This window comes from Megalobrama amblycephala, linkage group LG2 (genome assembly GCF_018812025.1).
Source record: "Megalobrama amblycephala isolate DHTTF-2021 linkage group LG2, ASM1881202v1, whole genome shotgun sequence".
NCBI classification, from domain to species: domain Eukaryota; kingdom Metazoa; phylum Chordata; class Actinopteri; order Cypriniformes; family Xenocyprididae; genus Megalobrama; species Megalobrama amblycephala.
This window is the reverse complement of record NC_063045.1, coordinates 30,699,906-30,724,780: the sequence shown is the minus strand read 5'-3', so window position 1 is coordinate 30,724,780 and position 24,875 is coordinate 30,699,906. Positions and strand designations below refer to the sequence as shown.

General features: G+C 34.8%; 1 protein-coding gene across 4 annotated transcripts in view; it reads left to right on the top strand.

Moving 5' to 3' along the window:
- The window catches only part of LOC125255036 (E3 ubiquitin-protein ligase RNF123), a 193,753-nt gene that overhangs the window by 18,805 nt on the left and 150,073 nt on the right, over positions 1-24,875 (top strand). For all 4 annotated transcript variants that reach the window (XM_048169943.1, XM_048169953.1, XM_048169971.1 and 1 more), the window contains exons 15-26: positions 66-139; positions 2,227-2,344; positions 2,545-2,644; positions 2,728-2,789; positions 3,918-3,989; positions 4,337-4,457; positions 4,878-4,979; positions 12,356-12,456; positions 13,684-13,876; positions 14,924-15,069; positions 23,631-23,714; positions 24,252-24,359. In XM_048169943.1, the coding sequence (XP_048025900.1) occupies positions 66-139; positions 2,227-2,344; positions 2,545-2,644; positions 2,728-2,789; positions 3,918-3,989; positions 4,337-4,457; positions 4,878-4,979; positions 12,356-12,456; positions 13,684-13,876; positions 14,924-15,069; positions 23,631-23,714; positions 24,252-24,359 (1,281 nt within the window). The remainder of the gene's footprint in view (positions 1-65; positions 140-2,226; positions 2,345-2,544; positions 2,645-2,727; positions 2,790-3,917; positions 3,990-4,336; positions 4,458-4,877; positions 4,980-12,355; positions 12,457-13,683; positions 13,877-14,923; positions 15,070-23,630; positions 23,715-24,251; positions 24,360-24,875) is intronic.

Below are 24,875 nucleotides of genomic sequence, written 5' to 3'. Positions count from 1 at the left end.
ACAGATTGAAGCACTGCGAGTAATGCTGTCTTCACTGAAATGTTTTTTCTTTCTCTGTCATCCAGATTCATTACCTTCGTTTGACTACAGCGATACTCCGTCATGAGAAATCCAGGAAGTATCTGCTCAGCAATGTTCTATATCCTTTTTAATTATAACTTAGCAGGCTTTCATAAAACATTATAAACTACCATAAAGGTACAAAATGAGACAAGGTAAAAAATCTTTTTAATAAGAAATGTAATCATAGTTATTACCTCCCCCATTGCTGAGATCAGCATTACTGAGATCAGAGCAATAGATGGATAGATAGGTGGGATAGATACAGGTGATGTTTCATTGACATGAACTGTTAAGTTTGACAGCCAGAAAGTATCCACATACTTTATTATCTTTATTGTTATTTTGAACATATGTCTATTATTTTTGTATTTGAAATCTAGCAAAACCTATATTGTAGGTAGGTAGATTGTATATATTTATGTAGAAGGATAGTTGGATAGATACATATCCATTTATCTATCAACACATCTATCAATCTACCTAAATATATACCATCTACATATTTATTCATCTACCTAAATGTCATTATACCTAAATATTTACCAAATGCATATCTATCGTCTACCCATCAACACATCTATCTACATAAATATCCATCCATCTAAATATTTACCATCTACATATCTATCCATTGACCTAGCTACCTAAATATCTATCAGTCTACCTACCAACACATATATCCATGTACCTAAATATCTGCCCATCTACCTAAATATTGATTAATATACCTAAATATCTACCCATCTACATATCTGTTCATATATATATATATATATATATATATATCAGTTTAGCTACCTAAAAATCTATCCATCTACCTAAATAGGTATCTACCCAAATATCTATCCATCTATCTAGATATTTAGGTAGATGGGTAGATATTTAGGTAGATGGTAGATATTTAGGTAGATGGATAAATATGTAGTTAGGTAATGGATAGATATTTAGGTAGATGTGTAGATATTTAGGTAGATGGATAGATATTTAGGTAGATATTTAGGTAGATGCATAGATATTTGGGTAGATGGATGGATATTTAGGTAGATGGATAGATATTTAGCTAGATGGGTCAATAGATAGATATGTAGATAGGTGGATATTTATGTAGATGGATAGATATTTATGTAGATGGGTAGTTATTTAGGTAGATGGATATATTTAGATAGATAGATCAAAAGATGGGTAGATATTTGGCTAGATGGGTAGATATTTAGGTAGATGATATTTAGATAGATAGGTTGATAGATATGTAGATGGGTAGATATTTGGGTAGATGGATAGATATTTGGCTAGATGGGTAGATATTTAGGTAGATGGATATTTAGATAGGTTGATAGAAACATAGGTGGTTGATATTTGGGTAGATGGGTAGATATTTGGATAGATGGGTAGATATTTGGCTAGATGGATAGATATTTAGGTAGATGGATATTTAGATAGATAGGTCAATAGATAGAAACATAGATGGTTGATATTTGGGTAGATGGGTAGATATTTGGATAGATGGGTAGATATTTGGCTAGATGGGTAGATATTTGGATAGATGGGTAGATATTTGGATAGATGGGTAGATATTTGGCTAGATGGATAGATATTTAGGTAGATGGATATTTAGATAGATAGGTCAATAGATAGAAACATAGATGGTTGATATTTGGGTAGATGGGTAGATATTTGGATAGATGGGTAGATATTTGGCTAGATGGGTAGATATTTAGGTAGATGATATTTAGATAGATAGGTTGATAGATAGATATGTAGATGGGTAGATATTTGGGTAGATGGATAGATATTTGGCTAGATGGGTAGATATTTAGGTAGATGGATATTTAGATAGATAGGTTGATGGATAGATATTTGGCTAGATGGGTAGATATTTAGGTAGATGGATAGATATTTGGCTAGATGGGTAGATATTTAGGTAGATGGATATTTAGATAGATAGGTTGATGGATAGATATTTGGCTAGATGGGTAGATATTTAGGTAGATTGATATTTAGATAGGTCGATAGATAGATATGTAGATGGGTAGATATTTTGGTACATGGATATGAACATTCTTTATCCTTTACCAGCAGTTTCTCTGGTGCAGAGGAAGAATAGAGAAGTTAGAAGCATTTAGCTTAAAGATTTGAATGGGTTTTGGTCCTTAACAGCATCACGTTTGATGTGCTTCGGTCTGTGGTCTTCTTCTACATCAAGACCCCTCTGAGAGTGAAAGAGGCTGGGCTAGAAGAACTCATCCCAACCACCTGGTGGCCAACACGGTTCGACAAAGAGGTCAGAAACACCTGTAGAGATGATGATTATGATTTTGAATCGCTTTATAATGCGATTAGTATATATAATGCATTATATATACAGGCTTCACAAAAGATGTTTCCTGAAATGATCTTGTCAAACGAACACTAATCTGAACTGAGCCCTGGCTTAAGCGACAGATGAATAATTCTCCGCCGTCTCTCCCGACGTGTGTCCAGGGCAAAGATGAGAGAGATACGCGTGAGGAGACAGCCGAGGAGAGGCTGAGACGTCGAGCGTACGAACGTGGCTGTCACAGACTGAAAAAGAGGATTGAGGGTATGTCACTCACTCACACACAACATCAAATCTGCAGCCCCATCTATCAATGTAACACTGAGCCTGTGTGTCTGTGTGTTTAGTTGTGGAGGAGCTGCAGGTTCAGATCCTGAGGTTAATGCTGAACAACAAAGACAAGGGGACGGTATGTTGACGTCTTGTTGTGTGTGAGGATAAGATCACAAAATGTCTTGTGGCAGCCTCCACGAATGATTGTACTGAAAACGGCAATAGAATCAGTGAAATTTTACAGAAAACCAGCAGAATATACGGTTCTGCTCAAAGATTCAGTTGTAAGAAAAAAGTATGTGAACCACTTGCAGAATCTGTGAAAATATCTGTAACAAAATAAGAGAGATCATACAAAATGCATGTTATTTTTTTTTGTTTAGTACTGTCCTGAGTAAGATATTTTACATAAAAGATGTTTACATATAGTCCACAAGAAAAAAAAAAAAGCTGAATTTATTCAAATGACCACATTCAAAGTATGTGAACCATTGATTCTCAATACTGTGTGTAGTTACCTGGATGATCTATGACTGTTTTTATGTTTTGTGATGGTTGTTCATGAGTCTCTTGTTTGTTCTGAGCAGTTAAACTGAGCTCTGTTCTTCAGAAAAATCCTCCAGCTCCTGCAGATTCATCAGTTTTCAAGCATTTTTGCATATTTAAACCCTTTCCAGCAGTGACTGTAGGATTTTCAGATCCATTTTATCACACTGAGGACAACTGAGGGACTCAAACACAACTATTAAAAAAGGTTATTAAAGGGGGGAAAACTTTTGAACAGGATGAAGATGTCCAAATTGTTCTTATTTTATTGAAATATCATTGCTTTTCATTTATTAATACCCTCAGGAAGCAACAGTAGATACTTGCATGTTTCCTGGAAGAAAAAATAAGTACAATTTACCTTGATATTCAAATTCAAAAGTTTTCACCCCCCAACTCTTAATGCACCGTGTTTCCTTCTGGAGCATCAGTGAATGTTTGAACCTTTTTTAATAGTTTTGTGTGAGTGAGTCCCTCAGTTGTCCTCAGTGTGATAAAATGGATCTGAAAATCATACAGTCACTGCTGGAATTTTGTATGATCTCTCTTATTTTGTTAAACTTTTTTACATACTTTTTCTTACAACTGTATATGATACTGCATGGTGTGGACAAGTTTTTTTTTTTTCTTAAAGACCTTCGTTTCAGACCTTAAAGTTGTTTCTGTACCAACTTCTGTGCCATGTTTTCCTGAGTCAAACAGATCTCTCTTTACACAGGGTGAAGCATCTCGATACATTTTCCTGAACAAGTTCCGCAAGTTCCTTCAAGAGAACGCCAGTAATAGAGGGGTAGGATGCAGAACACAGGACTTGTTGACCTTACATTTACATCCCTTCTATATCCAAATAGTATCTAGATATTCTTTGAGGAAATTCAACATCTGTGACTGGACGTTGTTCTGGGATAAAGAACGTAAAAATTGTGATTGATTGAGGAATTTATTGTTCAGATCGTTCTTTTTGTCATTGAATTTGATGATCATCACTTATACTTCACGGTAGAAAGTGAATTTTGCCATTTTCTGTAACATGATTGTTATCGATTGGATTGTTTCAGTTATTTCCCAGTAATCAGGGTTTGATGTTTGCCTCATGCTTGATGTGATGTGACGTTATGTCTGTGTTTGTGTGTTCAGAACCCCACAGTGTTGTGTCCTCCTGAATACATGGTGTGTTTCTTACACCGCCTCATCACGGCCATTAGGAGCTACTGGGATGAAGGGAAGAGAAAAGGCCCAGGATCCATCAACAGTGAAGGTAGACAACACACACATTTGGTTCTTTTAACTTTCTTCATTATATCATCAGCACAGTTGTATCACCAATATATTTTTGACTTTATGGCCCAAAAAGTATCAAAATAAATTTTAATTCAGACACTCATCACAGAAGATGTGTGTTCAAATTTATTTTATGTGTTCATTTTAATGTATTTTTGAATGGTTTTGGCAAGTTATTATCATAAAATAAAACTGTTAAAATGTATTTGTTAATTGAAATAAAGCTGAAATAAAATAAAATATAAATATTAGATGAAAACTTTGGATTTTTGTATAGTTTAAGTTTTGCCTTGGCAATTAACTGAAATAAGTTTAAGTCGAAGCACTAAAAAAACAAAACAAGTTGAAGCATTAAAATTAAATTGTCATTTCATTGACCCATTTGTGTTTCCGTCAGACGCCTATGTGCCTCCTCAGCTGTTCTACAACGGGAAGGTGGATTATTTCGACCTTCAGCGTCTGGGAGGACTTCTATCACATTTAAAGAAAACGCTTAAAGGTAAAGTAAAGTGTGATTCAGAGTTTAGTCACAGAATTAGCCAGTGTGCTTCTGCACCGGGACACACCACCAGAGGGAGCACAATGTCAATTTGTTTTGAGTGTTACTCATACTGACAGCACTAGTTTCAAATCTCTGAAGACAATAAATAAAGCATTCCTGTATCAGGTTTGGCTACGACAGTGTTACTTTTGTTTACCTTGTTATTTTAGTTTGTTTTCAACAACTCACTTTAATGCTCACAGATGTAATGTTTGTTTTCTGCAGTTTTTCTTCCTAGATGTAAAATGAGACGTGCAATGTCATACTGATGTGCCTATTATGTTTGTTTTGTTTGGTAACTTTTGAAATTTCGCTATTGATCTGTTCATAGAATGGTTCAGATCAATCAACCTCCCAAATTAGTTTTAAATTGAGACCGAATACATTGTACACATCCTGCAGGGTGTTTTCCTTTTTTTGTGTCCGACTTCATTATTAACCTCAAAAACGTTGGTGGTCGTTATTTTGATTTGTGGGATAATTAAAATTTCTGAAATGATGGGATTAGATGGATGCTGGCAGCGCTTAGAAAGACTGGGATGCAGATGGATATTGATTTCCCTCAAGGCAGTGGCACATGCTGCAAGAATATTGATGAACAGCAGGGACCATGCCAAGAAAGAGTGAGAGAGAAGGATGGTGGATAAAGGAAGTGGTTGAGAGTTGTTCCTTTTATATAATAATATTTGTTTTTGTGGTTTGCATTAGATGATTTTATTTGTCTAAGGTGTTTGTCAGGAGTTTGCCTGGATTGGCTGCATTTTCTGTGGTAAAGTACAAATTTGCATGTGGCCCAAAAACAATGAGGATCTAAATTTATGTCTGAAAATTAAACAGAACAATTTACATTCCATCCAGCCATCCGTCCGTCCATCCGTCCATCCAATAATGGTGAACTTATGCAAACCATCCAAACAACTTTGTTTGATTTATGGTTGCAATTCACATTGATGTAAAGCTGTATTTGCAATACAGTGTGACAGAAAACAGTAACAGTTTTTTTTTTTTTTTTTTTTCATGCTACCCCACTATTTTTTGGAAAATGTTCCCAAAAATGTAGTCAAGGTAAAATTAGTCATTTATGCACCACTGGCATTACCAATTGGAAAAAAAAAAAGTTTCCCTAACACTCCCAGCTGCATAGTGCTGAGTAGATTACTTACACATTATAGTCCATTACTGAAAACAAATCACATGATTAAAAATGTCTAGCTTCTGCCGGACCGCCTCCCGTATTCAACTTACGAAAGCAATGTAACGCCTCTCACAGTTCAAAATGCTTATGCTATATCCGACGCCTTCCGTTTTCAATTTCCAAAAACAGTGTAACTGATGTGACGTCAGTTACACTTTTTTGGTAAGTTGAAGGTGGTCTGGTGGAAGCTAGATAGTATTTTACTTCATAACTTGTTAAATATGGATATTTTTCTTACACAAACGCATCGCTTCGTTTCAGAAGGTCTTTATTAACCCACTGGAGCTTCAGTCCTGTTGGTCCCGTTCAATGCCATTATAAAGCTTGGATGTGTCAGGATATTTCTTAATATAACTCTGATTGTGTTTATCAGAAAGAAGAGAGTCATATACAGAGGCTTGAGGGTGAGTAAATCTTGGGGCCATTTTCATTTTAAAGTGAACTAATCCTTTAAAAACTACATTATATTTCATAAGCTTTTCCTAAACTGGAGTTTGAGAAGGAACTGCTGGGGCTTCGTAAATTAATGAAAAGTTAAAGGTGCCCTAGAACCAGATTTTACAAGATGTAATATAAGTCTAAGGTGTCCCCTGAATGTGTCTGTGAAGTTTCAGCTCAAAATACCCCATAGATTTTTTAAATTAAGTTTTTTTAACTGCCTATTTTGGGGCATCATTAACTATGCACCGATTCAGGCTGCGGCCCCTTTAAATCGCGCGCTACCTGCCCCCGAGCTCTCGACTATAATACAGTGCATTTACAACGTTCACACAGCTAATATAACCCTCAAATGGATCTTTACAAGGTGTTCGCGTCTTTACGAGATGCATGCGTCGGATCATGCGAGTATAGTATTTATTTGGATGTTTACATTTGATTCTGAATGGCTAACGGCTAATGCTACACTGTTAGAGAGAGTTATAAAGAATGACGTTGTGTTTATGAATTATACAGACTGCAAGTGTTTAAAAATGAAAATAGCGACGGCTCTTGTCTCCGTGAATACAGTAATAAACGATGGTAACTTTAACCACATTTAACAGTACATTAGCAACATGCTAACGAAACATTTAGAAAGACAATTTACAAATATCACTAAAAATATCATGATATCATGGATCATGTCAGTTATTATCGCTCCATCTGCCATTTTTTGCTATTGTTCTTGCTTGCTTACCTAGTCTGATGATTCAGCTGTGCACAGATCCAGACGTTCTGCCCTTGTCTAATGCCTTGAACATGAGCTGGCATATGCAAATATTGGGGGCGTACATATTAATGAGCCTGACTGTTACGTAACAGTCGGTGTTATGTTGAGATTCGCCTGTTCTTCGGAGGTCTTTTAAACAAATGAAATTTATATAAGAAGGAGGAAACAATGGAGTTTGAGACTCACTGTATGTCATTTCCATGTACTGAACTCTTGTTATTCAACTATGCCAAGGTAAATTCAACTTTTGATTCTAGGGCACCTTTAATAATTATTAATAATTATTAATAATTTTTTAGAAAGGAACATTTAGAAGATAAAAAATATTTGGGGATAATTAATAGATTTTTAATAATTTACAACCATTTTGTTAATATTGTGTAATCATGTAATCTGTAAAAAACTTCCCAAAACAAAAATAGTGTATGATAGTATATAGTTTATGAATTGCCTCTCAACTGCATATTTCAAAAATTCTAACTTTTCACTTCATAAATTCAGATTTATATTATACCTGATCCAATTCCCCCATACTATACTTATGAATACAAGTGACAAAATTGCCAAAACAGTAAAAGAAATGCGCTATCTGACCTGTGACATACTTTTTTTTATTTTTTATACCTTATTATGACTTGGGACACATGCAATCTGATGTACTATAGAGAATGGATGGTACTCAAATTATGAATCAGCCTAGTATTCACCCATTGTGATTAAAATAGAAGGCGTCTTTGACAATTGTGTTTGTTTATGTGTGTTTCCAGTGGTGAAGAGAGGCGAGGCATGTCTTGTCATGTGTCACAACTCTGCTGTACCAAAGTTTGAATTTCATTTATTCTCACTCAGTCTCTCTATTTCTTTTGTCTCCTTAAACACACATCTTCCCCTGGCATTTCCCATTCATTGCCCTCGTTTGATTAAAAGCTGATAATTACATTGTTCCTGTTCCTGCGTCGTTTCCCCGCTGATTTTGCAGAAACATCTCCTTCTCCCTCTGGCGCCTGATTGAACTCTTGAGGAAACAATCAAAGCCATACGAGAGTAAAACAAGACTTCGGAAAGGACAAATGAATAGTGATACACACTTGTTGTGTATGTGTGTTTTTTTTTTTATTTTTTTATTTTTTTTTTTATTTATTTATTTATTTTTACAGTAACATTTTCAAATCAGCAGCTGTTGGTTTTGATTGTCTGAAGATTTTGTGTACAAAATTTGGACCTTGCCATCTGCACTGTATCTTGAAAATATTGATTTAGATTTTAGCAGCTGATGAGGGCTTTTTCCTTGACATATATTACATGATTAGTTTTTAATTGTAGATTTTGGCCATCAAACCTTGCAGTGTTTGTTTGCACTCAAAATTATGCAGCCAAATCCACCATCTGCTCCTCATCTTTTTCAGCACAGTATATGTTTCAATTATTTGGTAATGTTTCATTATTTCTGGCTTAGTTGTTCTGACCATAAAGTGCAGCAGGAATGAGTCCTTAAAGACTAAATTTTCTTAAAGAGATTCGTCTATCTTGAACTTTCTATTTCTTCTCATTGATTCCTTCTGATGATACATCAGCCATACATTAGTCAATACTTGACCCATCGAACACATTGTTGGCCCACGAGACCTCGATCAGGAACATTTTATACATACTCATTGACTCCAACTGATATTACATCAGCCATACAGCCATATATTTGACCTATTAAAAAATATTGTTATTCAACGAGTCTTCAAATATGAATGTACGATACATTATCTCGGGCCGCTTCTGATGTTAAATCAGCCATTCAGAATTCCATATTTGACCTAATGGACATATGGACCGAGAGTCATCAATCTTAAACTTTCTATTTCTTCTCATTGATTCCTTCTGATGATATGTCATCCATTCAGTAGTCCATGGTTGAGCTAATGGACATATCTCTGGCTAAAGAATACTCAGTCTTGACCTTTTTTACACATACTTACTGAATCCGTCTGATGATACATCAGCCATACAGAAGTCCATATTTTACCTAATGGACATATTTCTGCCCCAAGAGTACTCGATCTTTAACTTATTTTATAATAATGACTAAAAGAAACCAATTTTAAACTTTTGGTTCCATTGTTTCAAAGTTGATTGAATGGGTTTTTTGTTAAATGCCTGAAATATATTTTTATGTTTTACCAAAAATGCTTCAGTAAAACATCAGTCGTGTTTTTTTTAAAGCTCTTGCACATTTTGAAAAAGATGGTTGCTAACAAGTGGCTAAATGGGACTAAACGTCCTCACACTGAACAAATAAACTCATCCACTCACTAGTCCACTTTTTCAGACTTATTGCATTTACACTTTACAACTTTACAACTTAGATGTTAAATAACTATTTAAAGAGTTTTTGGAAATTTAGTAATGGTTACATTATAGTCTTATAGTCGTTATAGTCTATAACTTCAGCTTTTTACTTGTGCGATTGGATTTAGGTTTCAAAATACAGAAAGGTTGTGTTCATTCCTGAAAATTATCATGATGAACAAAAAGTTGATCAGACTTTTTCAAAAAATCAAACTTTTGTTGATCACAGAATTTATTTTCTGTAATAACCCAAAAGCCTGTTGCTGTTTTGTTGAGGGAACCAGGGTGATGCGAACATACGGGTTGACATAATCTGACAACAATACGTCATCAGTACAGTGCTTTATTGCCATTTGTAGAGTTTGGCGAGGTGTGTTATTTCTTTTTTGGATGATAAGATGGGCAAAAATCATATAGACTTAATATAAACCAGAATATTATAGTGGCTTGTATGTGGGTTGTTTTTACTCGGGCTAGTAAGTAACTACCTAAAGTAGCAACAACCCAGAACACATGTACCTTTACATCTACGTAATTGCTGTATAAGCTGTATACTGAGCTGTATAATGATTGTGCTTATTGATTGCATAGTATTGATTTAGGTCAAGTATAAAAGTAATCTCCGTCAGTAATGATGATCATAATAATAATAAAAAATTCCCATTAGCCAATTTGACATTTCTCCAGCACATTTTTATTGAACTACACTAAAGCTCTTTCAACTTTTAACCTCAACCTTCTCTAACCAACATCAATTCGAGGCAATACCGAGGTGCTCTTTCCCTGAATCTCTCTCCATACTGACTTCTAATGGCTCCATCACGGTCATTACGTAGAAAATGCTGATATTTTTACCCATAGCAAGCAAGTGGCAGCCGTACTCAGACCCGAGCCAGTTTAGTTCCCTCACCGGGTGATTTTGGCATGTTTGCCAGGTTGCTTACGGAGAATCGTGACTAACTGCTCGAGTGACTCAAATTTACGTCTTCTGTGACTGGCAAGTGTACTTTCTGTTCCTAGGTTTTGGGGCGCAATATCCGTTAGATTTATAGACGGGACACTTTTGATGTTTATGGAGTCTGAGATTTATCACCATCAATTGACAGATGGCCAGAGGTCATTCCCACAGGTGTAATGAAGGCGCTATATCAGCCTGACACCAAATTAATGAAACCACATCTCTGGGGTCATCCACCCTGTCAAACTTCATCATCTACTTGGTCTAAATTTATGATACCGTTTGAGATGTCGTACAATAAATTATTAGATTTAATTTTTATCAGATCGTTTAGTGGTCTCAATTGCATAATCATGTCCACCTTTTGCTGTAGCTCAGTTGATTCTTCACTAAGGAGATTATATGTGTATGTGTATATAGATGTAGAATGAATAAATCATGAATATATTTTAAATTATTTAAATTCATTCATTATAATTTCTTTATATTAAAATTACTTTTTAATTATATATTCTAAAAATATATGTTTTTACAATATAAATATATATATTTTTTACAATATAAATATATATATTTTTTACAATATAAAATAAATTACATTTTTTATTCTTTTAGTAAAATGTGCTCAGTTGGGCAAACATTGAATTGATTATAATTTATAAAATTGTAATATAAATATAATATAACATGATTTTAAATTATATTAAATTCAAATTTTCATGTAATTCTATATATTAAGGTGGTGAAAATTCAATAAATTATAAATGATTATAAATTAGTGTAAATGTAATTATTTATAATTCCTTATTAAACTTAAATTAAATTTAAATTATGCAATGTATAATTAAATAATTGTTTATATATAATAATATATATATATATATATATATATATATATATATATATATATATATATATATATATATATATATATACATATATATGTATGTATATTTATATATGTATGTATGTATGATAAAATCTCATAATAATAAATTACATTTTATTTAATTCTTTATTTTTCTTTTTTGTAAAATGTGCTTGAAGTGGTGAACATTCAATAGTTGTTTTTATTGTTGAATTTATTTAAAAATTTGGAAAAAAAATATTGCCTTTATCTTTTTAACTAGGAGGGCATAGATGGTACCTTGTAACTAACAATGATAAAAAATGCATCAATGTACCCTTTTCTCTCTCTTTTTCTTCTTCTTTCTGTTTTTTTTTTTCTCTCTCTTGTGAATCACTCCCAAACTGCTTTTACCGCCCCATTTTTCTCACAATTACGCTTCTATTGGACAGCCGGCCTTGAATAACCTTGAAAATGTAGACCTTTGGAGTGAAGTGGAGCCCATATCTCTCATAAAGCAGTTGTTATAAGCACTCTTCTTGTCTTTTTTTTTATTACTCAGCTGTCCAGAAGAAGACAAATGTGTATTAATAAATAATAGACTGGAGTCTTCATAAAAAGTTGTGAGCTTGTCGTCCTCTGAGATGAGTTATCGAGCGTTGAAATCCGAGTTACACACATTCCCAAAAGCCCCTTTTTGGTGTATTTTACAAACAAATCCAACTTCTTGACTGCTGTTTATGCATATTAAACTTGATTATTTGACAGTTTTGTTGTATTTTAGATGACCTAGCTGCAAAGGCCAACATCATCATAGATCCGGCAGAGATCCAGGCCACCTCTATGGACGACTTGGATGAAGATGAGGAAACCGGAGCTACCCAGGTGCTTTAATGTTTACCAAGAATTTATTTTAAGAACATATTTAGTATTTGTAATTTTTGTTTAGTATTTGTAATTTTATGTAATTGTGAGAAAGACAACTATAAAAGCATTTTGAAGTATTCTGGGTAGGGCTGCACGATTAATCGCATGCTATTCTCACGCGCATTTCGTCAGTAAAGCCGGTTCCCTGATTACCGCTAAATCGCCATCACCTGTTTTTAAACGGAGCGCCTTTTAATAGACGGAGCCGTAGTTCACGGACAAGCCACGCAATATCGCGTTCATTATCGCAGGCGATTCATCTGCGATATGAACGCGATATTGCGTGGCTTTTCAGTGACCTACGGCTCTGTCTATTAAATGCCGCTTCATTTGAAAGCAGGTGATGGCGATTTAGCGGTAATCAGGGAACCGGCTTTACTGACGAAATGCGCGTGAGAATAGCATGTGATTAATCGTGCAGCCCTAATTCTGGGTTTGAGCTCAATCAAAGCCACATTTGTGGCATTATGTTTGATTACCAAAAATGAATAATTTTGACAATTTAAAGCATGCAAAAATCTGAGTTATAGTGAGGCAATTAAAGTGGAATTGAATGTTGCCAATCTATAAACATTAAAATACTATCTGTTTCAATAGCAAAGCCACAAGACGTAGACAGTATGTGGTGTTAACATGATTTCAATGTAAAAAAAAAAATGCTTACTAACCTTTTTTTGTAAAGTTATATACAGTTTTAATTTGTTTCCATGACAAAAGCAACATAACGTCTAAACTCTAAAATGACTGCATTACACCGTGTCCTAACCAGACGCAAAACGACCACGCACAATAAAGGCAGCTTTTGCCTGTTAATCAGATTTTTTTGTCCTGACCAACTGCGAAGGCGATACAATACAGTTCTATTTTAGAAACTTTTTCTATTTCTGTGAACATATGGCTGGAACAACAACACACAGAGTATGACAATAATGCTTTTACTGCTTTTATAAAATTGTAAGCTTCAAATTTCTGACTAAAATCCTACAAAAATTGGCCCCATTTACTTCCATTGTAAGTGCCCTTTTTTTTTTTTTACTTCAACTGAATCACCTTGGGGACACCCAGTGTAGAGCATTTAATTGATTCATGATGTTTTGTCGAGTTGATCTACTTTTTGTGATGAAAACATTGCCCTGAATATTGAAGATGAATGATATTGTGTGTGCGTGTATGTGGGAGCTACAGAGACCATCTGGTGCTGTTGCCATGGGTGGCGCTTTGGCCCGACCCAGTTGGTTGAGCTCGCCGACGCTGGGCAGAGCCAACCGCTTCCTCAGCACTGCCGCCGTCAGCCTCATGACCCCTCGACGACCTCTCGCCCCACCAGAGAAGGTCAAAGTCCGCACCCTCGCCGTAGAGCAGAGAACCGAGGAAGACAGTGAGTCCGTCTGCAAACTTTTTATACACTTAATCTATTTTATTATTATTATTATTTTATATTTATATTTGATAAATATAATTCTAACACGCACACACACATATATGTAATATATATATTTTATATCATTGTATATATTTTTATATATATTTTTATATATAGTTTTATAATAAATACATATTTTATTATTTTGAAATTTAAGTTTTTATTGTACTATATTAAATGTAATTTAAATGGCTTTTTACTTTTTTTTTTTTTTTGCAGTTTTCTTAATCCCATTGAAAATATTTAAATATCCATTTATTCTAAAATGAAATCTTAATTTAATTGAAGTAAAATTGAGATATTAAGACTTTTCAGAGAATATATTTCCTTAAACAGATTTATTTTTCTTATCCTATTGCCAAATATTTTTTTTCTTGTTTTAAGCTTAAATCTAAAAAAGGAAATATTTTTAAACAAGGGAAAAAAAACTAACTTAAAGACGTATTCTATGAAAACAAATAAACAATGTTAAACTTCTTGTGTAAATTTATTAAGATTTGTTTTTAAAGAAAATATAGTTAATTAAGTTTATTTCCTACCCCACTGATAGTAGTTTTTTCTTGTTTAATCATAAATCTAATACATTTTCATTAGGTTTATACTTACATAAAGAAAGTTTGCCAGTGGGGAAACTGTAATTCAGTATATTCAGAAAATTTAAATAAATATCTCAAGTAATAAATCTTATGAAAATATTTGTTGTTTAAAAGAAGTTTTGATATTTTTGCTGGACAACATGACTTAAATACTGATTTATAAAAATATAAGTACTTATTTTAAAAATATATATATTTTTTGCAGTGCATGACAATCTCAATCCACAGCTTCACAGGAAGTCAGATGGAAACTAATTAGCTTAGAAATGAGTCTCTCAAGAAGGGGAAAAATATCATCTACCTCAAGGGGAATATGACTTTTTTTAACCCTCTCTCTCTTTTCTCCCCCCCCCCCCCCCCCCCCTCCAATTCACTCTCACCCCCATCTCCCCTCTGCCATCTCCAGTCGAGGGAAGCCATGGTAACGATGGGCTGTTGCTGGGGCGACCGTTAGAAGAGCCTGACCAGCCAATCACAGAAAAGTCCCTGCTGGAGATTCTGGATGGGGTTGTGATGATGTACAATTTGAGCGTTCATCAACAGCTTGGCAAGGTACAGGTCCAAGAGAGCAGAATACGGTGTTTCAGTCACACTAAAGTGTTGAGAGTGAGTAGAAGTTACATGGGGGACAGAGATAACACACAGTGCCTGAGGTCCAGGTTGTGTTATTGACATCTGATGATGCTTGTCTTAACCGTTTTGCCTTTGTGTCATTCTAATAGGTTTGTGAGCCATCACACATCAATAGCATCTGAATTTGACGTTGTATATACGAGGTTTAGGAGAAATTACCTCATGATAAAGTACACATCTCTTCTAATTGGGCGCATGTCACGAAAACTATCAAAAAATGTGTAGGTCATATTTCACCTCACAAACTAACAAGAAATATTATTATTATTATTATTCATTTTTTTATAATGCATATTACATTTTTATTTCTGTAGTTTATTGTTATTGGCAAAAAGCAGAGATAATAGCATAATGTATATTAGTTATCACACACGTAAACAAAAATAATTTGTTGTTCAAAAGTAAATTAAATGAAACAAAACAATGAAACGTCAACCACATGAAACGAAAAAAATAAATAAAACAAAATGAAACAAAACAACAAAATGAAATAATGTAATGAAACAATGAAACAAAACAAAACAATGAATCTAAATATCAATCAATTTTTGTTTGATGCAAGGAATAATACACATATTTAGTATTACAGTATATGAAGTTCTGGAGAAAATTAATTTTAGGCATCCCAGGTAAATTTTTAATAATAAAGTTAATATTAAAGTTAGTAATAATAAAATGTTCACTAATTTCCACAGATGTGTTAAAATAAAATAAAAAAATATATATACAGTATATCGAATACATTTTTTTAATGCAAAATATAAGAATGCATTATTTTCAAGCATTTTGAAGTATTATTTTCAGGACATTTAAGATTTCCTAGACAAATTCTTACTGAAAAGAAATGTAATATTATTTTAATTGTAATACACAAATTTGTTTTGTACTGTTAGTTGAACTTTAATTTGCAAATTAAATGATTGCACATTAAAAAAAATCTATATAATAATGTATACAATCATTATATGTATCTCTAATATGTATAAATAGCCTTCATTATCTTTGTGCAAAATGATGATGAGCTGGCACTGCAGATCCCCTCCAAGTCAAAGTGGACTTGGAAGGAAATCAGGGGCAAAACGAAGGATACTTTTTTCTTCCACTTCCAAATAAAAAGAAAAAAATAAGAAATTGTTTATTTTTTTCTTTTTATTTGGAAGTGGAAGAAAAAAGTATCCTTCGTTTTGCCCCTGATTTCCTTCCAAGTCCACTTTGACTTGGAGGGGATCTGCAGTGCCAGCTCATCTTGACCGACCCACTCCACGTCTCTGAACTAATAAACGCTTTTTGTCGACGTGTCTTTGCTTTCAGCAGTGAGTCACTGCTGGGTAATACATGGACTCTGTCCTGCCAGCAGCTGTTTTAATGTTTCACTCTCTCAACAGCGAGGAGAAAAGAGTTAAACATAAAAACTGTGCAGCGCTCAATGGTCGTGAAGTGTATATAATTCATGCTCTCCGTAAAGTGCTTCGCTCGGCAGAGTTCTGTTCGACATCCACCTTTGTCTTCCTGCGTGTGTCCTTGTGCTTGAAGAAAAAGGATTTCAATCACTGAGAGTGATTGGTCTCTGTAGTAAAGAGATTCTCGCTTTTTTTTCTGCCTCTCACTGCTGAATTTTTATGCTTATCTAGTCCTGTTTTTTGCTGTCCTGTTTTTAGTTCTGTTATCATTTCCTCTTGTTCTGAACATACTTTGGCTGGTTCAGTAGAACTTTCCCCACTGAAGGCCATTGAAATGTAGCCATTAATTATACGCTATGGGATTTGAGTGTTATGGCAGAGGGAAAGATTTCCTATGAATAATGACTTAAATTTTGTCAGTTTTTCATACAATTCGATCGTATAACTTCGGAAGACTTAGAGTATGATTCAAATGGGCTACTTTTATGGTGTTTTTTAAATCCTTTTGGAGCTTGACAGCTTCTTTTATTATATGATTTTTTTTTTTTTATTGAGAGTACTTTAAATGATAGCACAATTTTTCCTTTTTTGGGTGAACTTTTCCTTGAAAAAAATCATTCTCTAGAGTCCTTTCTTTTATATAAAATTGATTAATTTACAGGCAGTTTTGTTTCCGAATATGATTGTAAAGGACCAATCAAATGCATTATTGAAATGGCTGAGAATTGAATGTCAGATTGTGAGCTGTGAGTAATTTATCAAACAAGCTGTCATTCATCAAAAGAATGTGTTGCGTAACTATGGAAACGGGGCATCATCTTGGCCATATTAACTGTGTTACAACATCCAGCATTATGAAAATAAGAAGAAAAGCATAACGGTGTCATTGAAAAAGCAAAACAATATCATTCCAGATCAAGCTCAGTGTAACAGTATTCCTGGGCATGGTCTTTGAATTTATCAGTCATATATATTTCCTAAATTGTTGACTTTGTACTATTGTTTTTTTCTTCTACTAATAATGTTGTTGTTGTTATTCTTATTATTCATATTAGTGCATATTCGTGCATATTTTTAACATATTCGTGTTGTTGTGCATATTATGTTTTTATTGCTGTAGTTTATTAGTATTGTCAAAAAGTTTACAGTGGTGATCAGAATTATTGGCACCCTTGGTAAATATGATAAAAGATGACTATAAAAATAAATCTGCATTGTTTATCCTTTTGATCTTTAATAAAATTAGCAAAAATCTAACCTTTCATTAAAGGAAAAGAATTGAAACTGGGGGGGAAATCACATTATTAAATAAATGTTTTTCTTCAAAACAGGTTGGCCACAATTATTGGCACCCATAGAATATTTATCAGTAAAATATCTCTGAAATATATTCCCATTCATATTTACATTTTTTTTATTTTTTTTTTAGCACACCAGGGTGATAATGAACATGAAATTGTCCAGCCATGACTTCCTGTTCCACAGGAGTATAAACATGAGGAAACACAAATTCCCTTAACCATTCATCACAATGAGTAAAACCAAAGAATATAGTTCTGATGTGCAGCAAAAGATTGCTGAGCTTCACAAAATAGAAAGTGGCTGTAAGAAAAATAGCTAAAGCATTGAAAATCCCCATTTCCACCATCAGGGCAATAATTAAGAAGTTCCAATCAACTAAAGATGTTAAAAATCTGCCTGGAAGAGGACGTGTGTCTAAATCGTCCTAATGCATGGTGAGAAGGAAAGTTTGAGTGGCCAAAGACTCTCCAAGGATCAGAGATTAATTGAGTCTTGAGTCTCAGAAAGCCTTCCAATTATCAAACAGCACCTACATCCCCACAAGTTGCTCGGCATGGTTTCAAGAAAAATCCTCTGCTCTCATCCAGAATCAATCTCCAGCATATTCAGTTGTTAGGCAAGACTGGAACTTCAAACAGGACTGACTTCTATGGTCAGATGAAACAAAAAAAAGAGCTTTTTGGCAGCAAACCCACCAGATGGGTTTGGTGCACACATGGATAAAAAGTACCCCATGCCCACGGTTAAATATACTGCTGGATCTTTAATGTTGTGGGCCAATTTTTCTGCTGGAGGTCCTGGACATCTTGTTCAGATACAGCTTCATGGATTCTATGAAATACCAACAGATAAAAAAAATCAAAACCTGACTGCTTCTGCTAGAAATCCAATAATGGGCTGTGGTTGGAGCTTCCATCAGGACAATGATCCAAAACAAACCTCAAAACCAACACAAAAATGTGTCACTGAGCACAAAATGAAGCTTCTGCCATGGTCCCCTGACCTGAACCCTAAAGAAAATGAGTGAATTGAACTGAAGAGAAGAAGCACCAACATGGAGCTGGAATCTGAAGGATCTGGAGAGATTCTGCATGAAGGAATGGTCTCTGATCTCTTGTCAGGTGTTCTCCAAACTCATCAGGCATTATAGGTGAAGACTCAGAGCTGTTACCTTGGCAAAAGGAGGTTGCAAAAAGTACTGAATAAAAGGGTGCCAATAATTGTGGCCAACGTGTTTTGGAGAAAAACATTACTTCATAATGTGATTTCCCCCCCACTTTAAATTATTTTCCTTCAATGAAAGATTCGATTTTTTTCTAATTTTATGAATTAAAGATCAAAAGGATAAACAATGCAGATTTATTTTTATAGTCATCTTTGATCATATTTACCAAGGGTGCCAATAATTCTGATCACCACTGTATATAAAAGCATAATGAATCAGTGTATATTAGTTATCAGACACTTAAACATTTCAAAATAATCTTGTCATTAAAAAACAAAACGCAACAATGCATTAAAAACAAGTAAGGGATAATCCACGGCTAGCCATGCATTAAAGGATTTTAATGCACGACGTAGAGGCAAGTGGTTCTTCGCCTCTACATCGTGCCGTGGATTATCCCGCTTATACCTTGGTTATTTGCCAAGTTAAAAACAAGTTAATGCTGTAACTGATGTTTACAGTGTAATTTTTTAACAGACGGGTAAAAATGGCAGTTATTTTAAGTTACGGCTCATTAGTTCTAGCACTCCATCCGCTTTAAATAAAGTAGAGCCATCAGATTGCTTTTATTTGAACAAATTATCACATTTATTTAAATTCATTATTAAAAGAGAGAGACAGAGAACTGAAAGAGAAAGATCAGAGAGAGAGAGAGAGAGAGAGATTCGTGCGTGAGTTACCTGCACTGTGTGCGTCTCTTCTTTAAAGTCTACAGTCTGAAGTCCCCTCGTTGCTTAAGCATATAGCTAACATAGACTAACTTAATTATTTTTTTAATGGATTTATTAAAATTATTTATGAATGACAGGCAGCACTGACAGTGACAATCTTTATTTGAACTAATCATATAATTTAAAAAGACACATTACATTTATTGAAATGCATTCAATTAAATGAAAACAAACAAAAAAAAAATCACGGTTTATACCTGCTCTGAGACACATCAAATTTGCAACACTGTATTCGCGTCCAGCAGTAGACTGAACAGAGGCATAAAACTCCCACAATGTCTCATTTAAAAGAGAAGCAGAGTAGGTCTCCTCATCACAATTGTTCTGTCTTTGGCGCAAAAAGTCACTGAAAGTGTTAACTGCCCATTTAGTTGTCTTTCTTTGTGCCGCTTTTTGTCATTCAATGTCTTCTCCAAGTCTTCTATTTCGTATTGTGCCTGGGCCCATTTCTCAAAATTGCCATATTCACCATACAAATTAAACGATATGCAAAAATCATCCATTTAGCCTACCTAAATAAACACTTTCATATATGTCTCTCACTCTGTTTGCAAGTGTAACAGTGTTACTATGGTTACCAATGTTTATAGTGGCGGATTAATTTTGATCTGTAATCAAACTGACTGGAACTACCTGTGCATTAAACGGTTTTACTGCACATCTTCCAGCCAATCAGAATCGAGTATTTAAACAGACCAAGGTATAAAACAGAATAAAGTATAAAAAAGAACAAACAAAACAGAACAAAGCATAAAACAAAACAAAGCATAAAAACAGAACAGAATAAAGCATAAATAACCAAAACAGAACAGACCATAAAAAACAACTCATAAAGTAAAATAAAACGACACAATAAACAGAATAATGTATAAAAAGCAAAAAACAAAAAAACAAAAACAAAACAAAACCAAAACAAAACAAACAAAACAATGCATAAATAAACAGAATAAAGTATAAAAACCAAATCAAAACAGAACAACGCATTAAAAAATGACAAAGCATAAAAAACAATCAATTTCTATTTCATGCAAGGCATATTACATCTATTTATTGCCACATGGAGTTCTGGTGAAATAAAATTACTTGGGCATCCTAGGTAAACTTCTACCTAATTTCCACAAATGTGTGAATTGTAACATTTTTTTTTTAATAGGTGGTTTGCATGTTTTATAGATACTTGAATCTCGCACGTCACTTGCATTGAGGGTCTGACTATTATTTTTATGATTTAAAATCATGTATCATGATGTATTATCCTATTTTTCTTTGTCAAAGCCAAGATTTTTTTCTCACTTGGTGCTTGGTGAGTGTTCATTTTGGACCCTGCTAATTAGTCATTTAGCGAATCCCCTTTGGTCCAAAGTGATTTGCAGAGTCAGTGCCCCAAGAGTAACCTGAGGTTAAGCATCGCTCTCAAGGACACAGTAGACCACTCCTTGTGGGAATTAAACCTATAACCTTTTGGTTACCAGCCAAATCTTTAAACACTAGACTACTCCAGCAAGAAGAAAGTTCTGCATTGGTTTGCCCTTTAGTTTACTGAAGTAATTAGTCCCAAGGTTCCTTCCTCCAGGGAGTTTTTCCACTGCTGATGTGAATAACTGCCCCAATAAATCGTTCACTGGGGTTTATGTAAGACACTTTTCTTTGTATTTACTTTAGAAATTAATCCATTGTCAAAAATGCTGTACAAATAAAATGTAATAAAAATTGAAAGGGACAGCATGGTAAGACAAACTAGTTGTTGATAGGCAATGCTTATTGATTTGATCCTTTTGTAATGTACCGTGGCTTTGGAAGCGAATTAAAAGTGGCTCAGTTCATGCTGTGATTTCTCTCGAACTCTGTTGGATCCTGATGAGATTTAGTCTGTAGCCTGTCAAGCAAAACTGTCTGATTTGACTTACATGAACTTCATAAAGGCTTTGTTAATTGGCTTGGCACAGTGCCGTCAGGCGACTTGTCTTCATTATTGATATGCAGAAGATTTCAGCCACAGCGTGAAGTATCTCCACCACACCTCGTCATTTCATCAAGCTCTTATGCATTTTTTATTTCTGCCTGACCATAATCTCAATATATATAATCCGTGTTTCATATTTTGGGAACAGCCTAAAGCGGATTCTCAAATGGAAATGAGCTGCATAATAATAAAATTACTTATTTTTTTCAAAGTCAGCAGCTTTTTTCAAAAGCCGAAATATACTCTACAAGAGTTTGTGAACTCTTACACAAATGCTTGTTGCATTCTCAGCATTGCCACACGGAGTGCTGTTGCAAGTTTAGCATGAAATACTACTTCTGTGGTCAGTTTCAGGTCAACCCTTGTGCACAAACTTTACTGGGAAACCAAGGGTTCAGTAGTCAGGGCACTGATCAGGGAGTCGGTCATTTTAAGGGCCGTCTCAATCGCAAAATCCTTCCAGTGGACTGAAACGTCCCACAATGCACCATTAAAAACCAGGGAGCTTCGATGCTTACTAAAGAAGTTCTGAAGCGTGAAACATAAATTATGTGAGCCAACTCATTACACACATTTACACATGACTTTTTTTTAAAATACAAACTATTATTTAATTATATTTCAGCATACACATCACTAGACAGGTAATGAACATCACCTAGCTAACAGTATGTTGTTGTACAATGAGGATGTTGCAATGTCGCTGGAAATAGAGTCATCAGTATCCCAATGTGTAGTGAACCAGGGTTCTTACTGTCCTTACCAGTGTCTGAATTCATACACGATATACTGATTCATGATGTCGGAAGCTAGGGAGCTGATTGAGACGCACCCCAAGACACGTTTATAATAAGCACTTTCAAAGTATATCTAGACCCTGGATTTGATAGTTTATGAAGTTTGTTGTATCTTTAGATGAGGTTTAAGAATTCTGGCTGAGGCTGATATTAGCAAGTAAATGGGACATTTAAGTCCTATTTCAGGTAAATCATTTCACTTGGCGGCCATGTTTGAAACGCCCCTCAGGCAGCTGTTTCAGTTGTGAATGTACAGCTCCTATCTCTTTGAATGGGGAAGCATCAAATTCTCCAAAGCTGTTCACCAAGTTTACGATTAAATTTAATATTTGAAATCACCAATGAAATCTGACAACAACTGTCTCATAAATTTTGTTTCTAAATGCTCAAATCATGACCAAAAAAAAAGAAGAAGCTTTTTTTAGGCTGGACCATCCAATACGCATGTGCAGTCCTATTCCTAACTCTCAAAACACGTCTCAAAACACTGACGTGCTTCTAACAGCAGCAGCAGTGATGCAGGGTCTTTACCAATTGCCGATTGGCTCTTTTATTTAGAAGATGGGACTTGGCGGGACGCCATATTGCACGTTGCACTTTCTCCCATTCATAGTAATATGAGTGCACCATCTTTGTATACCTAGTCTTTGATTTTGTAATGGTTACTTTTCTGAAACGAGTGCTCCTTGATGACGTATGTGGCCGACAAATGCAACCTCTCGAGGACACCAAGAATTGCAGAATTGAGATGTCCTTCAAAATGCCTACAGGCCTACAGGTCACAGGCTGGAGTACAAAGAAACAGGGAAACGAGGGAGCATGTGTGCTCTGTTCAGTATTGAAACATGGCCTCTGCCCACAGGATAAGGTCACTGTGGTGATAATTTTCCCCCTACTCACAAAATTGGTATCTATTTTGAACTCCAGCAGGATGGCTAGCGATTATGTTGACTTTTAGGAACAAGGGCAATTTTCTGTAGCTACATGCTCACAGTGAAATTGGAAAACGCTCAGTCTAATGCTGTTTGTGTGTCTTTGTATTTCTGTTTGTGTTTTCTGCAGATGGTGGTTGTATCAGATGATGTTCACGAATACGCTGTCGCCCTGAAGGACACAGAAGAGAAGATTGCTCGGTGCCCGAGCAGAGTAAGAACAGCATATTAACACTGTAATGTGTATCTATAGGGAAACACATGCATATGTCTCAACATATATCAACATATCTATATGAAACTAAACAAAACTGTGAAACACTGTGTTGAACAACCATCAAACAACCACTCAGGACACCCTAGCAACCACTTGTTGTATGTGTACAGCCCTAGATACCACTTAGCAATAGTGGTGCTAAATTATTGTCCTAAAAACCACTCAGAATACAACTGAATACACCCAGAATAGTACCTGAGCATTGTGACAGGAGTTCAGCATGGGCTTATTATAGATAAAACTCTTTCTTGATTGAACCAGGTAATAGAACCATAGAGTGCTTGTAAATAAACAGCACTTTTAGAGACTGCAATTCATTATTAGTAAAGCTTCACAGTATTTTTCTTTTAATAATTTACACCTTTTGCTTTATTTGTTTTGTATTTAAATGCTGAAAGTATTTTATTAGTATACTCTCTATTATGCTCTCTATTTTATTAGTATTATATATGATTATTTTATTTTGTGTGGCAGAGGCCAGATATTCTAGAAGAGTTGCAGAAAAGCCAAAAAGTGTTTGCTGAAAAGCTGAACCACCTGAGTCGTAGACTGGCCTGGATCAATGCCACCATCTACTCCAAGGTACTGCTGATGGCACTGGCCAAAAACTGAGGAAACATGGGGTGAACCAACTGTCTCACTAATTTTAAGCAGTGTCATTTTTGTATATATACAGCATGGGATATAAATTTAACGTTGAAATGCCCAAGACCGTCAGGGGTTTACATTTACAATGTGCCTCATTAACTGCAGACATTAGAGTCAGCCTTGAAAAAGGCTCTTCAAAAGGGCATTTCTGGTAAAAGGGTAGCAAATAGCAGATGTAATTTGCATATAAAAAAGCCTTTAAAGATACAGAAGCTAAAATATGAATTCAGGGGTGTCCAATCCTGCTCCTCCTCATTTACTCACCCTCAGGTTGTTCCAAACCTGTCAATGGCTACCGTCAATTGTCTGGTTACCAACATTTTTTAAAATATCATCTTTTGTGTTCAGCAGAAGAAAGAAAGTCATGCAGGTTTGGAACTACTTGAGGGAGAGTAAATGATGTCAAAATCCATGTGACATTTTTGGGTGGACTATCCCTTTAATTCTGTG